This window comes from Anomalospiza imberbis, chromosome 1 (assembly GCF_031753505.1).
Source record: "Anomalospiza imberbis isolate Cuckoo-Finch-1a 21T00152 chromosome 1, ASM3175350v1, whole genome shotgun sequence".
Lineage (NCBI taxonomy): Eukaryota > Metazoa > Chordata > Aves > Passeriformes > Viduidae > Anomalospiza > Anomalospiza imberbis.
Window position 1 is genome coordinate 37966467 of NC_089681.1, and position 13257 is coordinate 37979723.

A 13257-nucleotide genomic window follows, 5' to 3' on the forward strand; every position below is an offset into this window, starting at 1 on the left:
TTATATATAATGTATCTATATTTATAAGCACAAAGTAGGGTTTGTACTCACTCCTTTTTGCATGCTTTGCTATACAGTGTAAGGGAGCTTGAAGCTACCTTGGAAGTTCAATTAAATAAGGACCTGTGTATTATGCTATCTGCATTTGCATGTCTGAAGCACAGTAATAATGCCAGCAAGTTCCATTTATAGATAAATGCATGCAGTCTTGGTGTTTTGGGGTTTCTATAACATGCTGAAGAGAAAAAGAATAAATTAAACTGACCCACCCTGCATATACAAAATGACATCTTTTTCTGCCAACATTCATTTTTTTTCCACAACTGGGACAATATAGAAAAATAAATACTGTGTAAGGACACAAATATGCTGCTGAATCAGAAGGGGCCTTTGCTGCCTGAGTGACAATCAGTTGATGTTCAATTATCGTGTTAATTGAATTAAAGCAAAATGGAAATCACTTAATTCCATAACTATATGTTCCAGTCAAGTTACTTATTTAATAATTGTTGCTTGCTTGACAGAGGACAAGAAAATGACCTTATAGGAGATTTCTAAGATGCTATAAATAAAATTAAATATTCCCACTCCACAGTATAGATAAGCAAGAGAACAGAACCCTATTTTATGATACAGGAAAAATGTTAATTGTATTATTGGATATGATATGTTTGATAATTTGGCACTGTCTTAAGCATGAAGCTCAAAAAACCTTCAGCTGTTTTCTAGAGCACACTTGAATGATGACACAAGTCTTTTTCCTCCCCAAAAGTGCTGCAAGGATACAAGTCTTATACTTACAATAGCACAAAACTATTTAAGCCTGAGGGCTAAAAAATTCTCACAGCTGCAGAAAAAAAATTAAAAATAGTTTGAGAGAAGCAGCTGACTTGTTCATACCTGTTTGAGGTACTGCTGCAAATGCTGAAGACACTCCCCACTTGCCTTGCCTTCATAAGCTCCCAGTGCAAGTCCAGTCCAGCACAGAGCTAGTGAATTGGTACCACTGCCAGGGCCACATTCATTTGCCTTCAGAGAAAAATATTGACAGCCACACCACACCTTGTTGCTATTTATGTTACTAAGTGTTTACTCCCCAGACAGGCAGAATTTACCCTAATTTTTAGTCTAGGCCATGACCAATCAATTTCCAAAACCAGCATGAGGATCATCAGCCTAGTTGTATGCTAACCTAAGCAGTGGGCACCTTGAGAAGGACATAGTGAGAGCTCAACCTCTTGTCCTCCGAGGACACACCAGTGCTTTTCCGGGAACAAACTGGGGTGAGCTGATCACCTTCCAGACCAGCCAACCTGCAGGGGCCATTCTTGTCAATGCAAAAATCAAAGCAGGCTGGGGTAATCTAAAACTTTTTCCCACCCAGTAAGGCTTTTTTGCTATAATGAACTCCTGTTAAATTGGTAAATTTTATTGTACCAGGGAAGATGTAGTGTTTATGTGATTATTATTCATTCACCAAAAGATTCAATAGAAGAGGGTAAGGGAGTGTGTACACTGAACATGGTAGATGCATAGGTAGGACATAATTAAATTACAACGGTCTGGTGATGTTTCTATGAAGTAGTGATGTTTCAGATGGAGATTTGCAGAATTGTTGTTAGCTTCATATTATTGAGTTAACCTTGTGCAATATGACTATTTGTGGGAAAAGTCAGGTCCCAGAGGACTCTTTCAATTATGCTGTGATGGTAGGAGCACAGCAGGAGTGTCTCTTTTTTATATTTGTGTAATGCAAAATAAAACCCAATGTGGAAGCAGTAGATACATGGTCTTTTGAAGAACATTGTTCTGTGTAAAATTCGTTGTTCAGCTCTGTTTTTTAAGTTGGCTATCAGGGTGATGCAGAGGAATTGCTATATACAAAGCAGTACAACTTAGTCTTTGTTCTGTAGGTCAAGCTGAATTAATTTTAGCAGCTAGGAACAGACTGCTGACTAATTTCTTATTTGTTTTCAAAACAAATAGTAATTCCCCTAATAATCACAAATGATTATAACTTAACAAGCAAATTGCTACCTTTTTTTTTAATTTGCAGTACAATAGGAGATCAACAAACACTACATATTTATCTTAATCTGGAGAAATTACAAAGGTGCAGAGATACAGTTGCACAGCTAAAATCAATCTTTTTCCCACTCTGTCTTTATATTTACAATTTTAGAAGCCTAAGACTTCTCTGTTTCCATTATTTTTCCCTGGGAAAGCAAAATCTTTAATCCTTTTAGGCAGGCTCTGAATTTTGCCAGCCTGTATCTGAGTTTTGTTCTGTGTCTGAAAGTAAAGCGTTAGTGAAACAAAAAATTGTTTCACTAGTACATTCTTTATAAAAATGGTTTTGTACTGGATCTTTCCAGCCTGACATTACCACTCTCCCTTTGTTGTCTGCAACTGTATTGTCCTCTGTGTGTACACTCTGTGCTGCCAGGTCCTCTCCATTACAGGACTGCTGGTTTTACTGAAGCATTGGAAGATCAAAAGAGAACACTTTAAAGTTCCATAAAGTTTATCCTTCTAGGGAGGAGATGTTCATATGTGCTTTTAGCTGTGGAATTCAGAAGAACACCCCAAAATTGTCCTCCTAAATAGCTTTGTCTGTCTTTTAGCTTTGAATCAATAGCCCAGTTAACCAGGCAGTGAGGAATGGGAGGGGGAAGGTGGACAGTCTTTACTTTCCTCATGGAGGCTTTCCACAGGTGCCCAGGTTGTGCATTTGGCTGGAGAAGTGGACAACACATACACAAAGCTGCAGTTTCATTTTGTGCCATATTATGAATGCCAAATGTCCATCCACATGTGGATTAACCTTTGGCGTGTGACTTAAAAATCATTAAATATAACATCAATAAAAAAAAGTAAATTTTCTTTCATTTTTATTTTTCTCTCTCACTTTTAAACCTTTAGATGTTTTCTAAACTTCTCCTTTCAACAAGAAAGATGAGGAGTCAGTCCTGCTTAGTTACATGAAGTCCAGATGCATGCATGACTCCTAAATCTACCCCTTCAGGAAAAAGACTAAACCATGAAGTAACAAGAAACTCATGACAATATTTGCAAACAGAAATGTTGAGTTGTTCCTAAATCTGTCACTGACATGGCTAACAGCAAATCATTAGCAAGGCTCCATGGGTCAGAACCTGGTTCTCCTCCTGAGAGCTTTCAACCATAAATATCTACACATGCTTTTGTAACATCATGTTACTGTAGTGCTATGAGGTCCTGCTTAACCCTGCAGATAGTCTTTGGTCTTGAAATTTGGGCAAAATTGAAGTGATTCTCCAAGGTCTTTAATCTATTATGAGATTGTGCACATGCCACATTTAAAATAATTTAGTGAGTTGAGAGAAATGTACAGAAATAGATCCATGCTTCTGAGAAGTTAATTAGACCGATATGGGATCAAGACTGGAATAATGACTAACATTTATTATCCTTAGCAGCTCCATGGGCTTCTTTTACTGCCCCCAACAGTTCACCCAGGGAAGAGAGGAATTCTCTTAGCTAATCTGTGGTGCTGTTCTCTTGTCCTTCATTTAGCTCAAATATCTTTATTCAAATTCTCGTCTTCCCCAGAGGGTTTTAATTGGTCTGACAGTTGGAAGCCAGTGGAGAGGGTCACACCCACATTCCCCCATCCCCAAAGGTCCCATTTGAAAGTATGCCACACACTTCACTTTGAGCAATGAAACCTAAGGTGCTATGAGGGATATTGTTTTTGCAGTACTGCTGGTTAGTTAAATGGTGTTTCACAGTTGGAATAATATTTTCTTTAAAATATTTGATGTTTATTATTTCACTCTTTAAGCAATAGGAGGAGGAAAGGCTGTTTACTTAGAAAGACATAGAGACACACCAATGATATATAAAAACAAAACCAGATTAATTTACCAATGTGCCACTCTTTGTTTTTAGGTATACAAAAAGAAAACCGAAGCTGCCAAGAAGGAGTATCTGAAGCAGTTAGCTGCCTACAGAGCAAGCCTTGTATCCAAGGTAACACACAATGTATATACATACACACATATATATAATGACATATTGCAAACCATTTTCAGCTGAGCACCACAGTATTTAGTGCAAATAGCCTTGTTTATTATCACCTTAAACTTGCATTTAAGTTGCAAATGCTCAATAAACACAGTCATCTGTCCACATAAAGACATCCGTTCCCTCCTGGTCATCAAGACAGCAGTTCAGTTTGGGAGTAACATGCCAGTTCAACAGGGGAAGGAGGTAGTGGTGAACAGACCTCCATATAACAAACATGCCAGGCAGCCACTGTGCTAGCAATAAGGGGAAAAAATATGTATCACACACAGAATGCCTGGGTTTGGTTATGCGGGGTTTTCTTAATACTGCTTTTTACCTTGCAATCACAAAACAGAAATAGTCAAGCTCAGATGATATTGCAGATTTTCCTAAGAAATGTGGATTTCCATTTTATATCCAGCAAGCCATTGTGAGCACAGCATAGGTCACCACTAAGGCAGTGGTGGAACATTCTTTACTGGAACACACCAAATATACAGCCAGTGGCAATTTTCTAAATAGATTTATTCAAACATTCTCAGTGCCAATAATTTTGCAGTAGACTCTTTAGAATTTGTAATAGACTTTTAAATAGGCAGGAGAATGTGAAATCACTGCACTGTGTTGGGCAACTTCAGAATCATACCAGTTAAAACTAATTGTTTTGGGTCTATCAAAACAAATTTAGATATGTTTTGCTCTTACTTAAATAAAATCATTTTTGGAGGTAAAGAGCACAGTATGAAGGACTGGCATATAGGACATGAAAAGAATTTCTTGGTTAGTTTCAAAATATTTTTGGGACCCTGCACACAGTACTACTCTGTTACTATATTAATTTTTCAGGGGGGTTGCTTTATGATTAGCCATGCAAGGACTTTTCATGCACGCTTCTGCATTATCTCTGTATTTGGTCCGTGTTTGTTCTGAATATAAAAGTCTGAAATATGGCTGCCACCTAATTAATTTTTGAGGGTTGTGTCCTATAAATTTCCATTTTTAGCTGCCATTATAAATACTCCTACATTTAGTTAAAGTAATTTACAGTATACCTTTCCTTTCTGTATTAGGACTGTTTGGTTCCAGAAATAATCATTGCCTTCAGAAAGAGTACCATGTGAACACAAGCAGATCTTTTTGGAATAGCTTGCTTATTGGCAAAAGATAGGTCTAGAAAGCTCAAAATATTCCAAGTTTTAACCCAGCTTTTCACTTGAGAAGATAACTTGGCTATCATTATTCAGCACATCATGGACTATTTACATAACATTCTGTGTGGCTTAATTTTGAAATATACAATATAAAAAAGTGATTTTTTTTTAACAATAAAAGAGTATATTATGGCATTTTCTAAAATTTGTTTTTTAGAAAAAAATTTGGAAGACTCTTGATCAGTTCAGTGCATGAATCCATTAGTGCAAACATTCAAATCTGTTGTTAGTCAGAAAAGCACTGAAGCATAATCTTAACTTTTAAGCAATTATTTAAATTCTGCCCATAAGGTGATGTTTTTCTCTAGTGTGGAAAGTATAAAAATATAAACTTAATGAAGCTGAGTACTGATTGCTTATTTCCATGAACACGCTCAATGAATCTAACAGAGCTGGCATGTAAGTAAAGCAAGTCCATTTTGGAGTAAGGATGTAAAATAAACATTTGTAATATAATATCAGTGTATTCTACATTATCATTATTAAATATTTGTATGGCACCAGACGAGTTGTAGGTTTTTAGACAAGCCTGTAAGCATGAGAAAATATATATAATACATAATTAAGATTATTTGGAGTCAATGTGGTCTTTTATGTCCATGTTGTGATGTTACCAGCCATAAAAACTACTTTTAGATGTTATTATTATGATTCCAAGACCTCATTTTCAAAAGTTTAGACATGACAAAAGTAACACACTTTTCCTAAAAATTCTTTATTACCATATAAATGATTTGCTCACAGATATATTTCATACTTTGTACCTCAGTCTATAGTACCTCACACTTATAATCAGGTGTTCACCCTGGATCCTCCTGAGTTATATTTACTGCATGTTGTTTAACTTTGCTGTTTTATAGAATTTTCTGTGCTGCTCGTCCCAACAGTGCTTTGATGGAAAGAAATTCTCACTAATATTTGGGAGCAGGAAGTTTATATTTTCCATATTTTCAAGCAGAAATGTGAAATGAGGTTCTCAGTAATTTTGTGTATTCTCCTTGGATCTTTTTTCAAAGTATTTGAACAATATTAAGCCCTTCATGTTCATAGCAGAGCTCCAATGACTTTGGGGTGGCAGCTATGAGATACTCAATTATGCTTCATATCCCATCAGCATATGCTTTGGCTATCCAAATGTTATCCAATTATCAAACTTCCTTTCATATCCCCTCCTAGAGGTCTCTGTCTGCAGGAAGAGGCAGGCACAAGTAGGCACAAGGGTTCTGCTCAGGTCCCCTCTGTCCAGGGGGGGACAGGGCACCTCAGCAGATGCCTTACACCTCCCAGAGCAGCTGCTTTTCCTGTTTCCTGTCTTTTTGATGCTGATTCTGCTTCCTTTTTCATTAAGTATTACCAGTTTTAAAACTAGTGAGCATATAAGAGTCTGTGCATGTTTTTCTGCATTTATTTGCAAGTCTTCTGTTTTGTGAAAAGCAAGGACTGGACATATGCCATGTTCTACCTCAGTGATCCAGACTTGGAACTGAATTCATGGCACCCATCTTGGCCATTTGAGATTCCAGAATAGTCAAAGTAAAAGATTGCAGAGAAACAGGGTAGAACTCCTACTGCCAGGACACTTCCTAGCCTCTGCCTGACAGTAGAATAAGGAAATTCAGACACACTGGTGTTCATACCAAGATCTGGGGTGGAAGTGGAGCATCAGGTGGAGAGAGTGGCCTTCTCCATGACATTTAGCTCCTTGTCCTTTTACTCTGCTTTTTTTCTCCCCTCCCAATATGCATTAATTCCCATTCATTTATATGTATATTTCCTGTATTTTTTCCTTTTTTATACTGGTTGAAATAAATGGGTGTGTTGTTGAGTTTGTTCACGTGTGTAGGAATTGATAGGTAAAGTAAAAACAAATAACAAAGCATTATATCTTCTGCTATGCAGATTGCCATATTGCTTATAGTACTGACTAAGCCTTTGCATTGTAAACAAGTGTCTTTATATTTGTCCTTAGTTGCAACTTTTAGTACTGTTCAGGTCCAGAAATGCAGTCTCTGGTATCTGGTAATTTGTACAGCATTACATAAAATGCTGTGAATTGCAATTTTACTTTTTTTCATAAAACAAGCACTTTTTCTAGCTTAACCAGCCTTTTTTTCTGGCTGACATTAGAGTTTTTGCTGCATCTTTCAAATATATATATTTAATACAGATGTATATGGGTAAATGTTAAATATTTTCATATAGTACATAGGTTCCTCTATGAATAATTATAAAATAATATATACATGTTATGTATTCAACATGCATAATATATTTATGTGCACAGAAATTATACATATATGTTGTTAATTATAACAGTACAGCTGTATGTTTCAGTAGTACAAAAAAGATTTCTCGTCCCTTTTTTTATTCTTTTTGATTAGATGAATCTTTAATTCTCTCTGTGTAGTGACACAATTTCAAGTTTCATGAAGTGTCTATTAGAACATAGACACTTCATATTAGTGTCTATGACTGAAGCTAAAACCTCTCAGCAAGGGAATATTATTCAAATTCAACTCAGGCATATTTCAAAACTCTTAAGTCAAAGTGGTGTCCTCACTTGACTTTGAAAGAAGCACACTGGACATTTTTCAATTTTGTGGACAGTGCAAACCCTTTGGACATGTAAAATTGCTTCTTGAAACATATGGCAGACTTAGCTTTTCCTAGTCCATCATCTTGCAATTGTGGTTCATAAGAAAACTAAAGGTCATATCTGTAAGACTGACATTGCCTTAATGCCATTAGCCCAGCAATTTGTAACCAGAGAGTTCCAGGGACCCAAAGTATCTGTTACATTGCCCATGTTGTAAGAAAAATGATCAGCCTAAGGAATTCAAGTCTCTTAAAAATGCAGTGGACATAAATGAAAACATTTGACCTACTTGTAAAAAGCAATATGGAGACCATGATTAGGAAAAAAAAAAGAAAAACAAATACAAAAATCAACAGAACAAGCAAACAAAAACAAAACAAAATCAAAACCCAAATATAACCCAAAACTAAAATGATAAAATTGGTATTAGTTTCCAATTTCATATGTGAGAGCAGAGACATATAAAAAAGCAGTAAGATATATTAGGTCTCCCTGATCATACATTTCCCAACTCCTAAATAAATGCGTGTATGCAGGTGTGCTCTCTCCACAATTTGTTTGCTGTAACTGGATAGCTTCATAGCAGCCAAGCTTCAGATGTAGGGAGGCACTGTATCCTGGCTCACTCCTTCCTGAAATAAGCAGCTGCTGGGGTTTAGGACATTTCTTTTGGGAATAAAATTCTTAATATCTCTTGACAAGAGTTAGTGACTGAACTGTCTTGTCTCCTGGTCAGTGCTTTAACAAGTTGGCTCTCACATGCAAGGAGAGCAGCATCCCTTCTGCTCCTAGCAAAGAGGCACCTGCTTCTGAGAACAGCTGTTCCTACATTATATCTCACCCTACTCCATGCAGATGTTTTTGGAATTTCATAAACCAATTAGGCTGTTCTCAGTGAAGGCATAAGAGAAAGAATAAATAAAAAATACAGTTATGTTTGATGCATTATTTTTTGTTTTTGGTGGCTATTAAAGAGCTACAAGGCATATGGCAATATTTCTCTTAAAGCAAAACCAAAACAGTCCCAGAGTGATGACATACACATACAAGTTTTACCTTTTCCCATTAGAATCGCTGAATAGAAAAACTGTAATTAAAAGTTTCCAAAGCAGGTACTTCATGCTTCTGTGATACCTCGATTATTTCTGGAATTGTTATGATGTAGTCAGAATTTTCAAAGAATCATGAATTAAATCCTTTATGTGCAAATATGTGATGTATCAGAGTATCTGCTAAGTAAATGTGTATTTATAAAACAATTGTCTCATCTCATCATAACACAAGTCCAAACATTTTTTTGTCCAGCAAGGAAACCAATGATCTACTGCAGCTAAAAATAAAGCGTAAACTATATTTAGGTTTGTGCCATGAATTTGATTTTAGGGTAAATCAAGTGATGCTTTACATTCAGCAGTGCAAAAACTGGGAGATGCTCTCACATAATTTCTGTCAAAAAGTGGCAGAAATGTCTTGATCTTGATAGAAGCCAGATTTTGATTTGAAGAGGAACTGTGTTTGTTTCTGAAGTGAGTTAATAAAACTAGATTTCACTATTAGCCTAGTGCTTCCATTTGGGGAATTAAAACACTTGTATCAAATTAAAGTTGCATATCCTTTATCACATGTACCCAGGTTACATTCATAAAACATCCATTTTTACTTACATATCCTAAATGAATCCATGGCAATCCCCTGTAGATGATGACAAAATGTATATTTAGATTTGAAGATGTTCTCTGAGCCACCTTGACTAATTATAGATGACAACCCATGGCTTACTCCTTTGTTTCTGAAACATCAAGAATGTGTCAAAAAGCTTTCTGAACTCTCTGGAGTCCCAGATGTTGTTATTGCAATAGGTGACTGGAATTAACAAAATAGGAAATGTCATTTAATAAGATCCTCTTGTGACTTAGGTAGGAAGGCAGCTGCACTGCAAATATGCATATGAGTTATCTACTGGAGTGGATAGAGTTAAATCAAAGGGATCTCTTTAGGAGTTAGAGAGCTAAGCAGGAAGAGAAAGCAGTGCTGGAGAGAAGTCATTCTCTCATAAACATCTTCACAGGGGTATTAATAAAATGGCTGAGCCTATGCAGGCTAGAAAAAGGTATTCTTCTCAAGGACAAACTCAGGGATGGAAGTCACCTAAAATGTCAAAAACGTTACAAACAGACAGGATTATGTGAACACAGAAAAGCTGAGAGAAGGAATAAACAATTCAAGATGCTCTTTCCACCAAAGAGACAGCAAAGACAACAGATGCAAACTTAAGCTTAGGTAAGCTTTGTAGGAGCTGCATAAATATGCAGCCAATTTCCTTCTATCTGCCTCTTTAATGTCACAGTACTGAAGATAACTCATTTTTAAGCTGAGTCAGGCCCGCCTAAGTCTGATCACAGCCTGCACAGCCTGGACCATCCTGGTACCAGCTGACATAATCACTCCTTTTTCCTGAATGTAACCTTCATTCTGGTCACAGAGTCCAAAGATTGTCAAATTCCTCAGCATGGCTGAAGGACAGAGACCAGTCACCAGGTGTGAGCATGGCACCATCATGGAAAGGGACAGTGTGGCAACCATGGAGGTTTATGATACATATTCATGTAAAACCTGAATTAGGTTTAGCTCTTTTCCAGGCTTTGAAATCCTCATATAGTGCATGTTCCGGTCTGCAAAGAGAGGATGCCAGACCTCCATTTCTTATTTAAAGAGAAACACCTGTTTCTCATTTAAAATGGAGCTATGTCACACCATTATGGCTTTGTAAAAAAAAAAAAAAAATCTGAATGTGGAATATATTGTGTTTGCCCACAAATAAAGCTGCTTACACTGTTTGCTGTTTGCATATTGGCCATAAGGCTCACTTTGCCCTTGAGGAGGTCTCTCAGCATATATTTAAGGGACACATAAGCATCCAGTAGTACCAAGAACATTTACTGAACTTTCTGAATGTATTTACTGAGTATTTTACTACAAAGGAGAGCTTAATTGGTGTTATTAATAAAGAAGCATTTTGATAATATCTCATCTGCAAACAACTGAAATTATATTGCTCCAGCTGAAAGGCTTTGATCATTAATTTTCTGAAATCAATAGAACAAGAAAAAAAACCTTTTTTCTCTGTAAATAGAATATCTCTGGTTTCTTTGGGACAACACTGACTTTTTAGTTTTACATTGCAAGAAGCAATATTAGTTGAGCACTGCATACTAGAGTGAAATTATTGTAAAAATCTATTTAATTCCCACATATTATTCTATAGTAGATAAGAATTCTGAATTTGAAGCATGTATAAATTACGTAAATTGAAGATGTCTATATACATCATGTGTGAATACATCTATGCAGTCCTACTTGTTGGAAACATTTCTAACAAAAACTGCATTAACATGTTAACAATGGAAATAAGTATAGGCACTTGTAGATTCTAGGCATGCTTCTTATGGATCAGAGGTCAAAAGTAGTGATCATCAACTGGGAATGATTCTCAGCCTCTATTACTCAGATTCTACCTGGTTTTCATGAAAAATGAAATGGATATCCACACATTAATACTTAAGTAACAGTAACAGTGTTGGGCTGTGATCCAAATTCTGTTTGAATTAATAATAGATTTTCCTTTAAATTCAGTAGTCTAAGGATCAGGCCCTTAGAGTACTGCCTTGTTAAAACATGTCCTTGCTTTACTTTCAACCACACAGATGTTTGTGTTCCAACAGAAATGGGATTACAATCTCCAACAGTAGCCAGAAGGCAGACACAATTTAGAAAGAGAATCAATACCCATGTGTAGGTTTCAACAGCTGTTTGGTTACACAGATACATAGGTGAGAGTTTAAAGTGTGAGTTTTCAAAGGTTTCAAAGTTTTCAAAATATATCCCAAAGACATGGAGATGCCAAAATGGCATCATCTAGGCGGTTTTTTTTTTTTTTTTTTTCCTAGAACACAGCTAAATTGAGCAGGATGTCTTTACCAAAAATAATGTGTCAACCACAGGAGTGAGTCAAATGGGATGAGGGAAATCCCAATGTCACTTTCCTCTAAGGAGCAGACACACTCCCTCTGCCTGAATGCAGTGTGATAAGAATGACCACTAGTCTCAGGGCAGTTCCCTTCAGAAAAGAATAGCACAACTAATTGAGCAATGCCTAACCCCTTATTCCTAATTTAATTCTTTATTTTGGCAATAAAGCATAAGGAGTTTTGGCACACAGTAGGGGAATAGAGGTACATTGGAAAGCTCTCTTTGCACTAAAATTGGAAGGAAAGTAATGAGTTTGGTGAAAATCATGGGAAAGAACTTGATTCAGCACTTTCCAAACTTTGTGCAAAAATATCCACCCTGAACGCTTTCTGTTAAGAACAGCACTCATCTGCATCATCACACACTTCCTTGAAACTATTATACAAATAAAATAATTTTTTGGACCAAGGGTCATGCACCACCAGTAATTTTAGTTAATATAATTATACTTGTTATCATCAGAATTACAGTAGTACTTATTTTATTCCTTCCTTTTTCCTATTTCTCTTCTACCTTCATTATCTTTCTGTTGGGATTTCAAAATGTTCTTCCCTATTTTCTTTATGTTTCAGTAAATAAACAGATTCTTTTGTGGGGAGGGGATGGGAAGGGTATTTGTGTTGGGCCTTAAGGGAAGACATACTTTCTCTGTACCATTCCATTGCCTTGGCCTACCTATCTGGTCTTCACCTTCTGATTTTTTTTTTATTATTATTTAATTTAGACAAGAGTATTAGGTGATGATGTTAGAAGGAGAGACAGCTCCAATCCTTCTCCTAGACTATGAAGAATGTTAAGATTTATAGTAAGGCTTCAACTTGTTCTCCAGAACAAGTATAAGCCACTCAAAGAGCATAAAGGACTGTTATGAAAAACTAAATTGTCACCCTAATGTACGTTCACTAATGTACGTGTAAAATACCACCACCTGTCATTAACTAATTGTAATATTCTGTCACCCTCTAGTGGTGGGTCTACACCACCATTCTCCAGCTAGTTGTGATGGAAGATGTTCTCACTACAGGTCTAGTAGAAGACTTTTTAGCATTTAGGATTTACTAGGCCCCAGTGTTTGGTAGCCTGTGTGTATCTATTTGTAATTTTGGTCTCCACTGCATATATCTGAATTTTGTCCTAGAAATTCATCCTATATCACAATATATATTAGTGATGTAAATTGTCTGTGTTGGTTTGGGGCAGATCAATTAGAGGTTTGGGAGAGCTTTTTAAATTATTTGTGTGCTCTTCTCCTTGGATAAGTCAAGACAAAATTGGCTGAAATCCAACCTGCAAAGTAGGGAATGTAACTGTGCATTTGAAGCCCTTATTGGACAGTCAAATCCATTCTTTCTTAATTCCAATTTTTACCCATAG

At 36.4% G+C, this 13257-nt stretch overlaps 1 protein-coding gene across 3 annotated transcripts in view; it reads left to right on the forward strand.

Annotated features, from left to right (window-relative positions):
* TOX (thymocyte selection associated high mobility group box) overlaps positions 1 to 13257 on the forward strand; it is a 218109-nt gene that overhangs the window by 188479 nt on the left and 16373 nt on the right. For all 3 annotated transcript variants that reach the window (XM_068188127.1, XM_068188133.1, XM_068188118.1), the window contains one exon: positions 3931 to 4011. In XM_068188127.1, the coding sequence (XP_068044228.1) occupies positions 3931 to 4011 (81 nt within the window). The remainder of the gene's footprint in view (positions 1 to 3930; positions 4012 to 13257) is intronic.